General features: G+C 44.5%; 1 protein-coding gene across 1 annotated transcript in view; it reads left to right on the top strand.

Annotated features, from left to right (window-relative positions):
- Nucleotides 1-228: 228 nt before the first annotated feature.
- LOC311101783 (platelet-derived growth factor D-like) overlaps nucleotides 229-19,944 on the top strand; it is a gene marked incomplete at both ends in the record, with an annotated part of 51,237 nt that continues 31,521 nt past the window's right edge. The window contains one exon of the mRNA XM_084142973.1: nucleotides 229-352. Within this exon, the coding sequence (XP_083999099.1) occupies nucleotides 229-352 (124 nt within the window). The remainder of the gene's footprint in view (nucleotides 353-19,944) is intronic.

Here is a 19,944-nt window from a genome sequence, read left to right as displayed (position 1 = left end):
CGGTGGAGCTCGTGCATGGTGAGTTTGAGACCCGCAGTTCGCTCCAGTCTAACCTCACCGTGAAAAACGACTCGGGAGAAATTATGTGAAAAGAACGAACGTTTTAAGCAAACTTTTACTTGAGTCTCTAGGGAAAACACACGTAGCTAATTGGTATCTTTTCAGAAGAGTAAGTGGTTCTTCCACGTATGGGATTTAAGTTTACAGTGTGTAACCGCCACGGACAGAATGAACAGCTCTGGGCCCGTGGCATTAGCGCTGTTGCTCGCGCTGCTGGTGGGCTTTACCCGGGGCACACAAGCCCAGGTAATGTCCGTCAAGATGATGCGGTCTTCTAACGTGAAGCAAGATGGTGAGTCCCAGTTTTTGATTTGTGTAAGTTTATTTTGCATGAATGTACATTAACAAGTGTTTCAACAACAGAGCAACTGGTGTTTTGGGCAGACTGGCTGTAGCCTATAATGGCCGGTAAAATGGTCACTATTATTAGTGAATTGAATCTTCTGATCACAATGGATTTGTACTTGCAATTGTTTTGTTACAGATAGCATTGAAAGAGGTCCTTATGAACAATGTTGGACGATTAGGCCTAGACACATCAATTAGACTTATACAATAAATTCCAAGATATCTAAATTAACATTACTCAATTGAATTATAAAACAATTTAAGGTGAATATATAAGTTTATTGTACTTTTGATAGATAGTCCATGTCATAAGTGGCCTGTCAGGAGAAGCCTAGATGTCGTTTCATCTAGTGGTGTGTATGTCTTAGTCAGTGGTGACAAATGACCTGGCTACTCCAGGGAAGTCAGCTTCCTGTGTTGAACTGTTGAAATGACCTAGACACTCTATTGTTACTTTGTCTGAGAGAGAGGGGGAGGGAAGACAGATGAGCTGCATGGGGCCAGGGAAAGAAGAGGGGGGAGAGAGAAACAGAAAGGGAGAGAGACATCATTTAGAATATAGGGCACAGGCAGCAGGAGGAGAAGAGAGCATACTAGTTGAGTTTTCTGACCGGTGGTCATAGCTACCCTGTTGACCGGGTTGTCCTCTGTGTTCTAGAACCACAGTAACATTGTCCTCAGTATTCTGTGTTCTTTTCTGATCGGTGGTCATAGCTACCCTGTTGACCGGGTTGTCCTCTGTGTTCTAGAACCACAGTAACATTGTCCTCAGTATTCTGTGTTCTTTTCTGATCGGTGGTCATAGCTACCCTGTTGACCGGGTTGTCCTCTGTGTTCTAGAACCACTGTAACATTGTCCTCAGTATTCTGTGTTCTTTTCTGATCGGTGGTCATAGCTACCCTGTTGACCGGGTTGTCCTCTGTGTTCTAGAACCACAGTAACATTGTCCTCAGTATTCTGTGTTCTTTTCTGACCGGTGGTCATAGCTACCTTGTTGACCTGGTTGTCCTCTGTGTTCTAGAACCATAGTAACACTTAACAACCCACAGGTGTCATTTAGTTTGGCCTGGAGACTACAGCCACATCTGCAGCAGACGGACTATAACAGTCTGCCTCTCATCACACACAGCTGCCTGCTGTTAGCCTCTTTCTTGGCAGAGAAACAGGAAAATACCACAGTATCACTTTCGCCTCTGGACCCGTTCTCTAGCCCAGGGTTTCCCAAACTAGGTCCTGGGCCCCCCCTGGGTGCATGTTTTGGGGGGGGGGCAGGACCGAGTGTGTGTCGGTGTGTGTGTGTGTACACATTAGCAACGATCATCAACATTTATAAAAGGTTCTAAAATTAATTATAATAAATGCAACAGTTGGACAATGGATGAAGATACTCCAAACTCTGATAATTATTTTAATCCAATTGTTTTTTACTGAATTATAGCACATAAAACATTTTACTGGCACAAACAAATAATGAATAAAGTTAAGGGCTTTTGGTGGGAATTCAGGTGTTCAATTTGTCAAATGTTACTTTTGTTTTCTTAGAATGCACTCATATACATTTTCTAATGGTATCGGTTATTTTTTTTGCTTGTTAAAATAAAGTAAGTTATATGTGCCTGATTTGCATAGATACAATGGGTTGTATTTGCATATTTGAATTGATTAACATAAAGGGGTGGAACAGGGCTGCAACCACCCAAAATTTGCTCTGTCTAGGCCTGATGCACTCACCTGCACTGTCTTGAATGCGTCATTAATTACTGTTGTTGTCACGTTCTGTTGCATAATTCAACACGTGTGTCAAAAGCAGGATGCCTTCAGATTAAAAATCAACACTTTTTGCACCAAAGTACGTTCATCTCTAGGAGACAGAACACGTCTCCTTCCTGAGCGGTATGACAGCTGCGTGGTCCCATGGTGTTTATACTTGCGTACTATTGTTTGTACAGATGAACGTGGTACCTTCAGGCATTTGGAATTTGCTCCCAAGGATGAACCAGACTTGTGGAGGTCTATATATATTTTTTCTGAAGTCTTTGCTGATTTCTTTTCATTTTCCCATGATGTCAAGCAAAGAGGCACTGAGTTTCAAGGTAGGCCTTGAAATACATCCACAGGTACACCTCCAATTGACTCAAATGATGTCAATTAGCCTATCAGAAGCATCTAAAGCCATGACATCATTTTCTGGAATTTTCCAAGCTGTTTAAAGGCACAGTCAATTTAGTGTATGTAAACTTCTGACCCACTGGAATTGTGATACAGTGAATTATAAGTGAAATAAGCAGTCTGTAAACAATTGTTGGAAAAATTACTTGTGTCATGCACAAAATAGATGTCCTAACCGATTTGCCAAAACTATAGTTTAACAAGACATTTGTGGAGTGGTTGAAAAAACGAGTTTTAATGAGTCCAACCTAAGTGTATGTAAACTTCCGACTTAAACTGTAGGTGCAATGGAAAGACTATGTATCACATTGAGCCCATTTCAGCCATTACCGGAGTGTGTTTGACAGGTCATTACGAACATTCTCGCGGTCGTAACGTTAATGGGAAAAAAACGACAGGCATGAGTATGAAAGCAATCAGTCCAGTGAGATTTAAGTGACAAGTGGATTTTACACCCCACAAACACAGGAAATAGATGCCTGATAAAGACAGATCCTCAGGTGGGCGGGGCATGCGTGTTGCTAGTACTGGTTGACACAGCCCCCTCAGCATTGAACAAACACATCATTTGGTATAGTGTGTGTTATTTTGGTTGGCATGCTCTGTCACACGGTGCGGAATTTAGCGTTGTATTCACACTCCCTCCTCACCATACGTGTGTGTGAAACAATATTTGGCCTTTGTGTTCAAAGCAGCTCATCACCTTCACCGAGGAGAAGGGATGACCCAAATTACAGCCCCTTAGTGGCAGAACACACACACTCAGAGAGACACACACACACACTCGGAGAGACACACACAGACACACGCACGCACTCTGAGACAAACACACGCACGCACACTCTGAGAGACACACACGCACACTCTGAGAGACACACATGCACACTCTGAGACACACACGCACACTCTGAGAGACACACACACACACACACACAGACACACACACACACTCAGTGAGACACACACGCACTCGGAGAGACACACACACACGCAGACGCACGCGCTCTGAGAGAAACACACGCACACTCTGAGAGACACACACGCACTCTGAGAGACACACACGCACTCTGAGACACACACGCACTCTGAGAGAGACACACACACACACTCAGGGAGACACACACACACACTCAGCGAGACAAACACACACACACTCAGCAAGACAAACACACGCACACTCTGAGAGACACACGCACTCTGAGAGACACACACGCACTCTGAGACACACACGCACTCTGAGAGAGACACACACACACACTCAGGGAGACACACACACACACACACTCAGCGAGACAAACACACACACACTCAGCAAGACAAACACACACACACTCAGTGAGACACACACGCACTCGGAGAGACACACACACACGCAGACGCACGCGCTCTGAGAGAAACACGCACACTCTGAGAGACACACACGCACACTCTGAGAGACACACACGCACACTCTGAGAGACACACACACACGCACTCTGAGAGACACACACACTCAGGGAGACAAACACACACACACTCAGTGAGACACACACGCACTCGGAGAGACACACACACACACACACGCAGACGCACGCGCTCTGAGAGAAACACGCACACTCTGAGAGACACACACACGCACTCTGAGAGACACACACACTCAGCGAGACAAACACACACTCAGCGAGACAAACACACACAGAGAAAAATGTTGCGCAACTGTGTTTGAATGTGTGATAATACTTCATTGTTATGTTTTGTTAGAGAGGACCCCCTGTTGACTTTTTGGATTAACCACTCTTATGCAACACACACGCGCACACATACACACACACAAAACCACACACACACACACTAACTGGAAAACTCCCAAACTCCTCTCATCAAATCAAAGGGTTTTTAATTTAGTAAAGACACGATAAAGGAAAGAGCTCAGAGGAGGCCCACCACTCCATTTAATCTTTCTCTCACATCCTCTCTCTTATCTCCCGCTATCTAGTCTACAGCATTTCATATCACTCTGTACATCTACCCCCACCATCAATCATTTCATATCACTCTGTACATCTACCCCCACCATCAATCATTTCATATCACTCTGTACATCTACCCCCACCATCAATCATTTCATATCACTCTGTACATCTACCCCCACCATCAATCTTGCTCTTTCTTACTCCTTTCTCCATCTCTCTATCTTTCTTTGTCTTCTTTAATGAAAGCTGCTTCCGCTGTGGGTCTCAGAGCAAATCACATGTGGCAAAGAATGTTTGCACATAGCACACACACACACACACACACACACACACACTGACAACAGTCTGTTTAGACTTCAAAGTCTGCTGGAGAATGGGAGGCTGTTCCTGATTGTAAGGAAGGGTGGATGGAATGGAAATCTGTTAGGCGGTGACCATTGGTGATCTCAGCGTCCTTCTCTAGGGCCCTATAAAATCCGCACTGAATCACGGAATCCAGACATTAACACGGAATTCAACAATATATATATTTTTTATTTAACTAATACTTAACAAAATATAAACGCAACATGTAAAGTGTTGGTCCCATGTTTCATGAGCTGAAACAAAAGTTCCCAGAAATGTTCCATATGCACAAAAAGCTTATTTCTCTCATTTTGTGCACAAATTTGTTTACATCCTTGTTAGTGAGCATTTCTCCTTTGCCAAGATAATCCATCCACCTGACAGGTGTTGTATATCAAGAAGATGATTAAACAGCATGGTCATTACACAGGTGCACCTTGTGCTGGTGACAATAAAAGGCCACTCTAAAATGTGCAGTTTTCTTACACAACACAATGCCACATATGTCTCAAGTTTTGAGGGAGCGTGCAATTGGCATACTGACTGCAAGAATGTCCACTAGAGCTGTTGCCAGATAATTTAATGTTCATTTCTCTTCCGTAAGCCACCTCCAACGTCGTTTTAGAGAATTTGGCAGTACGTCCAACCAGCCTCACAACCGCAGATCACGTGTAACCACACCAGCCCAGAACCTCCACATCCGGCTTCTTCACCTGCGGGATCGTCTGAGACCAGCCACCCGGAGAGCTGATGAAACTGTGGGTTTCAACAATCGAATAATTTCTGCACAAATTGTCAGAAGCTGTCTCAGGGAAGCTCATCTGCGTGCTCGTTGTCCTCACCAGGGTCTTGACCTGACTTCAGTAGGAACATTCTCACCTTCAATGGCACTGGCACACTGGAGAAGTGTGCTCTTCACAGGTGAATCCCGGTTTCAACTGAACCGGGCAGATGGCAGACAGCGTGTATGGCGTCTTGTGAACGGGCAGTTTGCTGATGTCAATGTTGTGAACAGTGTGCCCAATGGTGGCGGTGGGGTTAGCGTATGGGCAGTAAAAAGCTATGGACAATGAACACAATTGCATTTTATCGATGGCAATTTGAATGCACAGAGATACCGTGCCGAGATCCTGAGGCCCATTGTCGTGCCATTCATCCGCCGCCATTACCTCATCTTTCAGCATAATGCACAGCCCCATGTCGCAAAGATCTGTACACATTTCCTGAAAGCTGAACATTTCCCAGTTCTTCCATGGCCTGCATACTCACCAGACATGTCACCCATTGAGGATGTTTGGGATGCTCCGGATCGACGTGTATGACAGCATGTTCCAGTTCCTGACCAATATCCAACAAATGAGGCAAGTGGTGGTCACACCAGATACTAACTGGTTTTCTGATCCACACCCCTACCTTTTTTTTTAAGGTACACTATATAGACCAAAGTATGTGAACAGCACTTCAGCCACACCTGTTGCTGACAGGTGTAAAATCGAGCACACAGCCATCTAATCTCCATAGACAAACATTGACAGTAGAATGGCCTTACTGAAGAGCTCAATGACTTTCAATGTGGCACCGTCATAGGATGCCGCCTTTCCAACTAGTCAGTTCATCATATTTCTGCCCTGCTAGAGCTGCCCCGGTCAACTGTAAGTGCTGTTATTGGGAAGTGGAAATGTCTATGGCCGTGAAGTGATAGGCCACACAAGCTCAGAGAACGGGACCACCGAGTGCTGAAGCACATAACAATCACCTGTCCTCGGTTGCAACACTGACTACCGAGTTCCAAACTGCCTCTGGAAGCAACGTCAGCACAACTGTTCGTCGGGAGCTTCATGAAATGGGTTTCCATGGCCGAGCAGCCGCACACAAGCCTAAGATCACCATGCGCAATGCCAAGCATCGGCTGGAGTGGTGTAAAGCTTGCCTCTCTCCCTCCCCTCCCGGAGGACCTGAGCCCTAGGACCATGCCTCAGGACTACCTGGCCTGATGACTCCTGGCTGTCCCCAGTCCACCTGGTCGTGCTGCTGCTCCAGTTTCAACTGTTCTGCCTGCGGCTATGGAACCCTGACCTGTTCACCGGACGTGCTACCTTGTCCCGGACCTGCTGTTCTTTTTCTCGCTCTTTTACTCCTGAGGTGCTGAACTGCTACACCCTCTACAACCACTGTGACTATTATTTGACTCTGCTGGTCATCTATGAACGTTTGAACATCTTGAAGAACAATCTGGCCTTAATGGCCATGTACTCTTATAATCTCCACCCGGCACAGCCAGAAGAGGACTGGCCACCCCTCAGAGCCTGGTTCCTCTCTAGGTTCCTCTCGAGGTTCCTGCCTTTTTTTGTTGCCTTACAACCTGGAATTAAAATTGATTTTTTGGGGGTTTGCATCATTTGATTTACACAACATGCCTACCACTTTGAAGATGCAAAATATTTTTTATTGTGAAACAAACAAGAAATAAGACAAAAAAAACAGAGCTTGAGCATGTATAACTATTCACCTCTAATCCTTTGTAGAGTCACCTTTTGCAGCAATTACAGCTGCAAGTCTCTTGGGGTATGTCTCTATAAGCTTGGCACATCTAGCCACTGGGATTTTGCCCATTCTTCAAGGCAAAACTGCTCCAGCTCCTTCAAGTTGGATGGGTTCCGCTGGTGTACAGCAATCTTTAAGTCATACCACAGATTCTCAATTGGATTGAGGTCTGGGCTTTGACTAGGCCATTCCAAGACATTTAAATGTTTCCCCTTAAACCACTCGAGTGTTGCTTTAGCAGTATGCATAGGGTCATTGTCCTGTTGGAAGTTGAACCTCTGTTCCAGTCTCAAATCTCTGGAAGACTGAAACAGGTTTCCCGCAAGAAATTCCCTGTATTTAGCCCAGCTCTGTGGAGTGTACGGGTTAAAGTGGTCCTATGGACAGATACCCCAATCTCCGCTGTGGAGCTTTGCAGTTCCTTCAGGGTTATCTATTGTCTCTTTGTTGCCTCTCTGATTAATGCCCTCCTTGCCTGGTCTATGAGTTTTGGTGGGTGGCCCTCTCTTGACAGGTTTGTTGTGGTGCCATATTCTTTCAATTTTTTTCTAATGGATTTAATGGTGCTCCGTGGGATGTTCAGTTTCGGATATTTTTTAATAACCCAACCCTGATCTGTACTTCTCCACAACTTTGTCTCTGACCTGTTTGGAGAGGTCCTTGGTTTTCATGGTGCCGCTTGCTTGGTGGTGCCCCTTGCTTAGTGGTGTTGCAGACTCTGGGGCCTTTCAGAGCAGGTGTGTGTATATATACTGAGATCATGTGGCAGATCATGTGACACTTAGATTGCACACAGGTGGACTTTAACTAATTATGTGACTTCTGAAGGTAATTGGTTGCACCAGATCTTATTTTGGGGCTTCATAGCAAAGGAGTTGAATACATACATACACTTTTCTGTTATTTATTTTTTAGAATTTTTTTGGAACAAGTTATTTTTTTCACTTCACCAATTTCACTTCACTTCACCAATCCAAATAAAAATCCATTTAAATTACAGGTTGTAATGCAACAAAATAGGAAAAAGGCGAAGGGGGGATGAATACTTTTGCAAGGCACTGTAAATGTATTGAACTTATTCGAAAATGTGGTCACTTTACTTGGATAGTCAGATAGTCCATCTGTAGATGCTCTACAGATGGTCATACTATCAATAAACTGAAAGGGTTAAGTTTAGGCTTAATATAAGGGTTAGGCTTAGAGCTACGGTTAGGGTTAGGACTGTAGATGGTTGAATTGTTACTGATAGTCTGTAGAGCATCTATAGATGGCCAATCCAAAAAAGTGTTACTGAAAATGCATTAATTTGCTCAAGTTAATCAAGTTAACATAAACAAAATGCATCAATGATTCATATGTGTTGCAACTTTCTGAAACGGCACAAGTGTGTGTACTTTGTGAAGCCGTTAGCGATTATGCTAATGTTAACCATTTTATGGTAGAGATGGAAAGGCTTTCCTAAAACCTTCTCAATTAAATGTTAAAAAAAGTAGCCAATGCCTACCTGGCAGAATTATATCATTATTTGCATCAATCCAGTGGCCGTTTGTTTTGCAAACTCTGCAATCACATGAGCGCTACAGGAACATCGCTAACCAAACCACGGTCTCTTGCTGGTGCACACTTGCATTAAAGTGTAACTACACCCCAAAATCCATAATTTATTTTATTTTTCCCAGACCTCAAGTGGTCTCCTGATGTGTTCTAAGCATGGTTGTGGACTTAGAACATGAAATGTTGTTGTTTTTCTATAAAAAAAAGTGTGATTTTGAGAGTAAAATACTGGGAAAAACATGGACAAACAAATCAGAGAAAGTGGAATTTGGGAAAAACTAAACGGAATTGTGTCAGTATGTCATTAGTCTTGGCTGAGTCTGGGGACTCTGGGTGGCGTCGTCTCTCCAAGGAAAACACACACGCAGGTATGCTCACATACTCTACCACTGGAGTGAAAGACTCTCCAAACCATGTGGACTTGATCAGTATGGTTCTGAAGTGATTTTGATGGTCTATAGGTTGACACTTGGGCGTCTCCTTAGTGGGGGGAAGGGAGGGGGTCTGTGAAGTAATCTGAACTCCAGAAACTCATGAGTCATTGGTTAGAGTGAGCTAAACTGAGACAACCCTACACACACACACACACACACACACACACACACACACACACACACACGACATTACAGGATCACTCCTCCCAGGGAATCCCCGGTTAACACACACACCATGCCGCCAAATTGTAACAGCTAAAGAGCCCCCACCCCTAGACTTTGGCAGCCAGTGTTTTCCTCTCCTCTATGTAGACAATAGGGTGGTGTGGAGAGGCTGAAGACACCTGTCAACACTGAGTAATGGAATTGACGATGGAAGAGAGAAAGATTGTGTGTGTGCGTCCATGTGTCTGTGCATAGCATCTGGGTTATTAGAGTGCCTACAAGTTCTTCTAACTTTCTTTAGTTTTTAGGGAGATGAATCTGTGAGCAGAGGAGCAGAAGAGAGGAGTGTGGGTAAGAGAAGGTGTCACCTTAGTGCCTTGTCAGCTTTGGTCCAGAGCCATCTGACGACACAATAGAGATAACAGTGACGATGGAGGGATTGAGAGAGAGGGAGAAAGAGGGTAGACAGGTGAAAGACGGGGATAGAAAGAAGCTGAGAGGCTGTCCCTCAACTTTTACATACAGCTGACGAGGAGATAGAATGGGTTGGGGGAGAGCGAGGGTACGTGGGGGAAAGGGAGGTGAGAGGAGGGGACTCCATCAGTTTGACAGAAATAAGCTGATGAGAAAGTAGGCGGAAGAGAGAGAAGGGATGAGAGAGAGACAATGCGGTTTGACATAAATAAAGCTGACATCAGTTTCTAACTGCCTGATGATCTCTGATTTGGCTATTTTTCATGGACTAATTAGTGTACTAGTAACTCCCCTTCTCACCTCTCTCTCATCTCTCTCTCTCCTATGCTCTCATCTCTCATCTCCTCTCCCTCTATTCTCCCTCCTCATTCTCTCCTCATACTCTTCCTCTCCCTCATCATTTCCCTCTCCCTCATTTCCCCCTCATTCTCTCCCTCATTCTCTTCCTCTCCCTCATTCTCTCCCTCATTCTCTTCCTCTCCCTCATTCTCTCCCTCATTCTCTTCCTCATTATTCTCCCTCATTCTCTTCCTCTCCCTCATTCTCTCCCTCATTCTCACCCTCATTCTCACCCTCATTCTCTTCCTCCCCCTCATTCTCTTCCTCTCCCTCATTCTCTTCCTGGTCTTCTTCCTCTCCCTCATTCTCTTCCTCTTCTTCTTCCTCTCCGTCTCCCTCCCCCTCATTCTCTTCCTCTTCTTCCTCTTCTTCTTCCTCTTCCTCTTCCTCTCCCTCATTCTCTTCCTCTCCCTCATTATTCTTCCTCTCCCTCATTCTCTTCCTCATTATCTCCCTCTTCCGCTCCCTCATTCTCTCCTTCTTCCTCAATCTCTCCCTCATTCTCTCCCTCATTCTCTCCCTCTTCCTCTGCCTCATTATTCTTCCTCTTTCTCTTCCTCTACCTCATTCTCTTCCTCTACCTCATTCTTTCCCTCTTCCTCTCCCTCATTCTCTCCCTCATTCTCTTACTCTCCCTCATTCTCTTCCTCTTACTCTCCCTCATTATTCTCCCTCATTCTCTTCCTCTCCCTCATTCTCTTCCTCTCCCTCTTCCTCTCCCCCTTCCTCTCCCTCTTCTTCTCCCTCATTCTCTCCCTCATTCTCTTCCTCTCCCTCATTCTCTTCCTCTCCCTCATTCTCTTCCTCTCCCTCATTATTTTCCTCTTCCTCTCCCTCATTATTCTCCCTCATTCTTTCCCTCTTCATCTCCCTCATTATCTTCCTCTTCCTCTCCGTCTCCTCATTCTCTTCCTCTCCCTCTTCCTCCTCCTCTCCCTCATTCTCTCCCTCTTCCTCTCCCCCTCCCTCATTATTCTCCCTCTTCTTCTCCTTCATTCCCTTCCTCTCCCTTTCCCTCATTCTCTCCCTCTCCCTCATTCTCTCCCTAATCCTCTTCCTCATCTTCTTCCTCTCCTTCTTTCTCCCTCATTCTCTCCCTCATCCTCTCCCTCAACCTCTCCCTCATTCTCTCTCCCTCATTCTCTCCCTCATCCTCTCCCTCAACCTCTCCCTCATTCTCTCTCCCTCATTCTCTCACTCTCCCTCATCCTCTCCCTCATTCTCTTCCTCTCCCTCATCCTCTTCCTCTCCCTCATTCTCTTCCTCTCCCTCATTCTCTTCCTCTCCCTCATCCTCTTGCTCTTTTCCCTACTGAGAGTTAGCTGCTGTGTAGTGGAATTCTGAATGATTGAACATGACAGAAATTATGGACAGAATGCCATAAATGACAGAAATTACGTGAAGTGTTCATGTGAAGACAGGAAGCCATTCAGAACTGTGTGCGAGAGATTACTCTCTCTCTCTCTCTCTGTGTGTGTGTGTGTGTGTGTGTGTGGTGTCTATGTCTAGTAGCTGACTCCATTCGAGTGTAAGACTGATGCTTCCGTTACTGACGATAGAGCTTTACCTGAGATGAAAGATACTTTTTATCCTGTCACACACACACACACACACAGAGATGAAAGCGACCTTGTTGGTCCTGTCAATCTAGCAGACATTAGAGTGAAGTGGTAACTGCTGTTGTAGTCACACTGCCGCTGTAGTAGTCACACTGCCGCTGTAGTAGTCACACTGCCGCTGTAGTAGTCACACTGCCGCTGTAGTAGTCACACTGCCGCTGTAGTAGTCACACTGCCGCTGTAGTAGTCACACTGCCGCTGTAGTCACATGCTGAGTATGAAGAAATCCCTAACATAGAGAAACTCTCATTGGAAAGCTGGCGGAAGTCTGTCTGTCTGTCTGTGCTCGCTCTCCTCTCTCTCTTCTCCCTCTCTCTTTTTTTATCCATCATATCCCTCTGCAGAGGTAAAGAGAGAATAGAGAGGCTCTGATTGGTTTAATTCCATTAGCTGCACTTGAGCTAAAGCACACACACACACACACACACACACACACACACACACACACACACACACACACACACACACACACACACACACAAACAGACTCTGAGTGTTTTAACACAGGCACACAGATTTAAAGGCCACTTTAGTAGCTCGATGACGTAAATCTGGAGAGCCTAAAATAAGAATCATCAGAACAGAATGATTTCAGCAGAATCCTCATAACATGAGTCAACTTCATGGGACAACACTGGAGGTTTACCAGTAGTTACAGAATGCCCTCATTCTCTCATTCTCACAGACACACACACACACACACACTAGGGCAAAGAGGATAAAAGTACATTAGACACGTTTCCATAACCCCCCACAAAGGAGCAATTTTAGGCTAATCCAAAACACCACGGGGGTGTGTGGCCTGCTCCATTCGCCGCTCTTAGGGGGGTGAAAAAGTATGACTGCATGTGAGAGAGTAGTTTGTGTATGTGTGAATGTGCGTGTGTGTGTGTTTCTTTTAAGCATGACAAATTAATGTCCAGTGACACGGACACTGAGAGGGTTACACAAACACAGTGGCGAGGCTAAAAGCCTGTTTACTGAACTAATTCATTTATTCATATGCTCGGATACCCACCATAGAAGCATCCTCAGACAGAGAGAAATAAAAAATGGAGGAGGGAGAAAGAGGGAGGGAAAAGAAGAGAGGTGGAGCGATATAGCTTGCACTACTCATGGGGAAAACCAACAATATGTTCATAAAGTACCAAGATAACAGAGCAAAACTGAACACATCAAACTCTCCACACTCCAAAGAGTAGGGCTGACCCCAATTAGTCGACTGGTCGATTGTTTGGTCGTTAGGCTGTTGGTCGACCGAGATTGTTTTAGTCGAGCAGTTAAACAAATATACATACATACACACACACACACACACACACACACACACACACAGTTGAAGTCGGAAGTTTACATACACTTAGGTTGGAGTCAATAAAACTAGATTTTCAACCACTCCACAAATGTCTTGTTAACAAACTATAGTTTTGGCAAGTTGGTTAGGACATCTACTTTGTGCATGACACAAGTAACTTTTCCAACAATTGTTTACAGACAGATTATTTCACTTATAATTCACTGTATCACAATTCCAGTGGGTCAGAAGTTTACATACACTAAGTTGACTGTGCCTTTAAAGAGCTTGGAAAATTCCAGAAAATGATGTCATGGCTTTAGAAGCTTCTGATAGGCTAATTGACATCACTTGAGTCAAATGGAGGTGTACATGTGGATGTATTTCAAGGCCTACGTTCAAACTCAGTGCCTCTTTGCTTGACATCATGGGTCATTGTACATTTGGAAGACCCATTTGCGACCAAGCTTTAACTTCCTGACTGATGTCTTGAGATGTTGCTTCAATATATCCACATAATATTCCTTCCTCATAATGCCATCTATTTTGTGAAGTGCACCAGTCCCTCCTGCAGCAAAGCACCCCCACAGCATGATGCTGCCACCCCCGTGCTTCACGGTTGGGATGGTGTTCTTCAGCTTGCAAGCTGCCCCCTTTTTCCTCCAAACATAACAATGGTCATTATGGCCAAACAATTCTATTTTTGTTTCATCAGACGAGAGGACATTTCTCCAAAAAGTACAATCTTTGTCCCCATGTCTGGCTTTTTTACGGCGGTTTTGGAGCAGTGGCTTCTTCCTTGCTGAGCAGCCTTTCAGGTTATGTCGATATAGGACTCGTTTTACTGTGGATATAGATAATTTTGTACCTGTTTCCTCCAGCATCTTCACAAGGTCCTTTGCTGTTGTTCTGGGATTGATTTGCACTTTTCGCACCAAAATATGTTCATCTCTAGGAGACAGAACGCATCTCCTTCCTGAGCGGTATGACGGCTGCGTGGTCCCATGTTTATACTTGCGTACTATTGTTTGTACAAATGAACGTGGTACCTTCAGGCGATTGGAAATTGCTCCCAAGGATGAACCACACTTGTGGAGGTCTACAATTGTTTTTCTGAGGTCTTGGCTGATTTTCTTTTGATTTTCCCATGATGTCAAGCAAAGAGGCACTGCGTTTGAAGGTAGGCCTTGAAATACATCCACAGGTACACCTCCAATTGACTCAAATGATGTCAATTAGCCTATCAGAAGCTTCTAAAGCCATGACATCATTTTCTGGAATTTACCAAGCTTTTTAAAGGCACAGTCAATTTAGTGTATGTAAACTTCTGACCCACTGGAATTGTGATACAGTGAATTATAAGTGAAATAATCTGTCTGTAAACAATTGTTGGAAAAATTACTTGTGTCATGCACAAAGTAGATGTCCTAACCGACTTGCCAAAACTATAGTTTAACAAGACATTTGTGGAGTGGTTGAAAAACTAGTTTTAATGACTCCAACCTAAGTGTATGTAAACTTCCGACTTCAACTATATATATATACACTTATACATATATATACACTTATACATATATATATATATATATATATATATATATATATATATATATACACTTATACATATATATATATATATATATATATATATATATATATATATATATATATATATATATATATATATATATATACACTTATACATATATATATATATATACACTTATACACTTCCAGTCAAAAGTTTGGACACACCTACTCGTTCAAGGGATTTTCTTTATTTTTACATTGTAGGATAATAGTGAAGACATCAAAACTATGAAATAACACACATGGAAACATGTAGTAACCAAAAATGTCTTATACAAATCAAAATATATTTTATATTCTTTAAATAGCCACCCTTTGCCTTGATGACAGCTTTGCACACTCTTGGCATTCTCTCAACCAGCTTCATGAGGTAGTGACCTGGAATGCATTTCAATTAACAGGTGTGCCTTCTTAAAAGTTCATTTGTGGAATTTATTTCCTTAATGTGTTTGAGCCAATCAGTTGTGTTGTGACAAGGTAGGAGGGGTATACAGAAGATAGCCCTATTTGGTAAAAGACCAAGTCCATATTATGGCAAGAACAGCTGAAATAAGCAAAGAGAAACGACAGTCCATCATTACTTTAAGACATGAAGGTCAGTCAACACTGAACATTTCAAGACTTTGAACGTTTCTTCAAGTGCAGTCGCAAAAACCATCAAGCACTATGATTAAACTGGCTCTCATGAGGACCGCCACAGGGATGGAAGACCCAGAGTTACCTCTGCTGCAGCGGAGAAGTTCATTAGAGTTAACAGCCTCAAATAAATGCTTCACAGAGTTCAAGTAACAGACACATCTCAACATCAACTGTTCAGAGGGGACCGTGTGAATCAGGCCTTCATGGTCGAATTGCTGCAAAGAAACCACTACTAAAGGACACCAATAAGAAGAAGAGACCTGCTTGGGCCAAGAAACACGAGCAATGGACATTAGACCGGTGGAAATTTGTCCTTTTGTTCTGGAGTCCAAATTGGAGAGATTTATGGTTCAAACCGCTGTGTCTTTGTGAGAAGTGGTGTGGATGAACGGATGATCTCTGCATGTGTAGTTCCCACCGTAAAGCATGGAGAAGGAGGTGTGATGGTGTGGAGCTGCTATGATGGTGACATGATTGGTTGACTGTAGGTGGGGGCGGTACATCCTGTATAAACACAAACTCACTTCCTTGACAACAGCTCTGCACTGTTCCGTGAAGCGCAAGAAGTATGAATGCCCTAACTTCTGCTGAGGCCATATCACTGTTAATGCTGCATGGCCAATGCAGACGTCGAATTGACCATGCACGTAGATGCACAATGCACTTCTCTCTCCAGAATGCGCTCTCTCCCACCAATTTGTGCACATTCATTGTTTCATAACTTCATTGTGTGAATTGTTAGTGTATATCAATTCCCCATTACATACCACCAGTAGTACATTTACCATGAATTCCTATAATTTCTAATCTACAATGTTTGTTACTTTGGTTACGGTCATTATTTTAATGCATTCAATATTATTATGCCAGTCTTCCTGTTCTCATTGTTTGCAGAGTGCACAATATATGCTACACTTGTGAGAAACAAGTTTTGGTTTATTTCATTCCATTTACAAGTTTTGTCAATTTAGTCATTGTCTTTTGTTTGGAATGCTCATGTCAATGTTGAAGAAGAACGCAAACGTGTAGAAAGTAGCCCTATAGGCTACCTGAAAAATATTTCCAGCTCTCCCTTTTGATAACCACTCAGCATGAAAGCAAAAAATGTAATGATCTGATCCAGTGGAAATGTCAAAAAATAGGCCTATCTGATTACTTCTTATCAGTGCTTGACTTGGACTGAAATAGGTTCAGGTACTCATTTTGGGTGCTGGTACTGTTTATATTTAGGAGCTCCACAATACATTTGAGCTAATATTCTATAAGAAGAACAGGAGCTCAAGCAGTAGAACATTTGAGGTGCCGGTACTCTGCTCCGGTGAACTCCTGTCCAAGTCAAGCACTGCTTCTTATCCCTTGCACAAATAGCCTACAGCTGTGTCTGTCCCGAGCTCACTGGCAGGGAAACTCTCTCGGGGCCCAGAATATTGTATATAATGTTGCAAGTTTGCTAGCACAAGCTTCAGGGGCTGGACCCAACTTAATAGTTTATACAATGTTTCAATCAATAGTTGATACAATGTTTCAAGTTTGTTGCAGACAGGCCATGTGTAGCCAATGTGATTTATAGGATATTTATTTTTATCAGGATATGTTCTACCTGCAGGCTGCAGTGTTTTTATTTGTTGGCTTCATGTAGGCAATTTTTACATAGTTGGCAATAGAAGTTACTTTTTAGGTTTGTATCATTTTCATTCAGATTTGGATAGAATTTTGATCAACCAGATGACAATGATTTTGAGATATGAAGACATTATTATATGCCATAACTGGCATGCAGATCGGTAGACATGGCATTCCATATGAGAAAGGTTGCCGACTCCTCTTGTAGCCTGTTACTGGCAACTTCAGGAGAGTGATTGCAGAATCTGCAAAAGCCAGCAGGAGCAGGTGGAGAATAGTTGTGTCGGGTTGTTTTGTTTTTCTTCTGGTTATCTAGATCTCTGGTGCCCTCATGAGGCATGTGTCTTATTTCATCAAACTGTAAGCTTAAAGCATCAGAAAAGCTCAATGCATATAGTTGATTTTATTAAAACACAGGGTGTGTCTATATATGGAAAAATAAACGTTTAACATTTTTGACAAATCAATTTCTTTTTAGTTGGGGGACAGCCCTACCAAAGAGCAACAAATATTTACTCTCATAAATAAATGAGGACAATTGATGTGTGTAAGTGTGCGTGCATGAAATCGTCAGTGTGTCCCTTGATGTGAGCTCAAGTACATTGATTCATCATTATCTGATGTATGTCATCACACTCAAAGGGAAGGCCACTGTCTGTCTGTGGTACAGTAGCTCTCTAGCATCTCGGTCTAGTGCTAGTCTCTCTCGTCTCTCTGCCTCTCAGGCCAGTCTGACTCATGACCTGTTGATGATGACAAACTTACCTCATCTAATGTATGCCCAGACCAGTCTTGTGTTTTCATGGTCATCAATCACTCACTGCTGTATGCGCGCATCACCCAAACGGGGCGTTAGCCCTGACCCGTGCTAGTCCTGTCAGCATGCTTGGCTAGCACATCCCCTTTCTCGTCAGCCCTGACCCGTGCTAGTCCTGTCAGCATGCTTGGCTAGCACATCCCCTTTCTCGTCAGCCCTGACCCGTGCTAGTCCTGTTAGCATGCTTGGCTAGCACATCCCCTTTCTCGTCAGCCCTGACCCGTGCTAGTCCTGTCAGCATGCTTGGCTAGCACATCCCCTTTCTCGTCAGCCCTGACCCGTGCTAGTCCTGTTAGCATGCTTGGCTAGCACATCCCCTTTCTCGTCAGCCCTGACCCGTGCTAGTCCTGTCAGCATGCTTGGCTAGCACATCCCCTTTCTCGTCAGCCCTGACCCGTGCTAGTCCTGTTAGCATGCTTGGCTAGCACATCCCCTTTCTCGTCAGCCCTGACCCGTGCTAGTCCTGTTAGCATGCTTGGCTAGCACATCCCCTTTCTCGTCAGCCCTGACCCGTGCTAGTCCTGTTAGCATGCTTGGCTAGCACATCCCCTTTCTCGTCAGCCCTGACCCGTGCTAGTCCTGTCAGCATGCTTGGCTAGCACATCCCCTTTCTCGTCAGCCCTGACCCGTGCTAGTCCTGTTAGCATGCTTGGCTAGCACATCCCCTTTCTCGTCAGCCCTGACCCGTGCTAGTCCTGTTAGCATGCTTGGCTAGCACATCCCCTTTCTCGTCAGCCCTGACCCGTGCTAGTCCTGTTAGCATGCTTGGCTAGCACATCCCCTTTCTCGTCAGCCCTGACCCGTGCTAGTCCTGTTAGCATGCTTGGCTAGCACATCCCCTTTCTCGTCAGCCCTGACCCGTGCTAGTCCTGTCAGCATGCTTGGCTAGCACATCCCCTTTCTCGTCAGCCCTGACCCGTGCTAGTCCTGTTAGCATGCTTGGCTAGCACATCCCCTTTCTCGTCAGCCCTGACCCGTGCTAGTCCTGTTAGCATGCTTGGCTAGCACATCCCCTTTCTCGTCAGCCCTGACCCGTGCTAGTCCTGTTAGCATGCTTGGCTAGCACATCCCCTTTCTCGTCAGCCCTGACCCGTGCTAGTCCTGTTAGCATGCTTGGCTAGCACATCCCCTTTCTCGTCAGCCCTGACCCGTGCTAGTCCTGTTAGCATGCTTGGCTAGCACATCCCCTTTCTCGTCAGCCCTGACCCGTGCTAGTCCTGTCAGCATGCTTGGCTAGCACATCCCCTTTCTCGTCAGCCCTGACCCGTGCTAGTCCTGTTAGCATGCTTGGCTAGCACATCCCCTTTCTCGTCAGCCCTGACCCGTGCTAGTCCTGTTAGCATGCTTGGCTAGCACATCCCCTTTCTCGTCAGCCCTGACCCGTGCTAGTCCTGTCAGCATGCTTGGCTAGCACATCCCCTTTCTCGTCAGCCCTGACCCGTGCTAGTCCTGTTAGCACGTTAGCCTCTCCAGTGAGGCATCTCTTTAGCACTTTGGCTACACCTGCTGAATAATGCAGATCGCACCTTTGCTGACTCGGTGCTTTGGCCAGGCCATCAGGGACACAAGCTGACTGTCTTTGGCAGGCTGTCACACAAACACACACTTACACACACACACACACACACTGAAACAAGCATGCCATGTCATAAGTCATGTGGGCTGGCTGGTGGCTACCTCTTAGCTCGACATGTCATTTTGGTAACTCTACCCTATCAGTGTGAAGATGCAAGAATGTTATACAAGCCTCCACTCTGTACAGGGCTGGGTCCTGTGTGTGTGTGTTAATGTTGAATCTACAATGTCACAGAGGTGGTGTATCTCGCTGTCTCTCACACACACTCACTCACAATAAGCGGTGGTGTGTGTGTCTGTGTGTGTGTGTGTGTGATCCATCTCCTTAAGTGAATAAACAGATTGAATAACACATTCCCTGGAAGAACACAGAGTAAACAGAGAAAGAGAGAGGGTTGAATA

The sequence above is a fragment of the Coregonus lavaretus genome (assembly GCF_964263955.1).
Source record: "Coregonus lavaretus genome assembly, chromosome: 26".
Classification (NCBI taxonomy): Eukaryota; Metazoa; Chordata; class Actinopteri; order Salmoniformes; family Salmonidae; genus Coregonus; species Coregonus lavaretus.
This window is presented reverse-complemented; position numbering and strand designations above follow the sequence as displayed.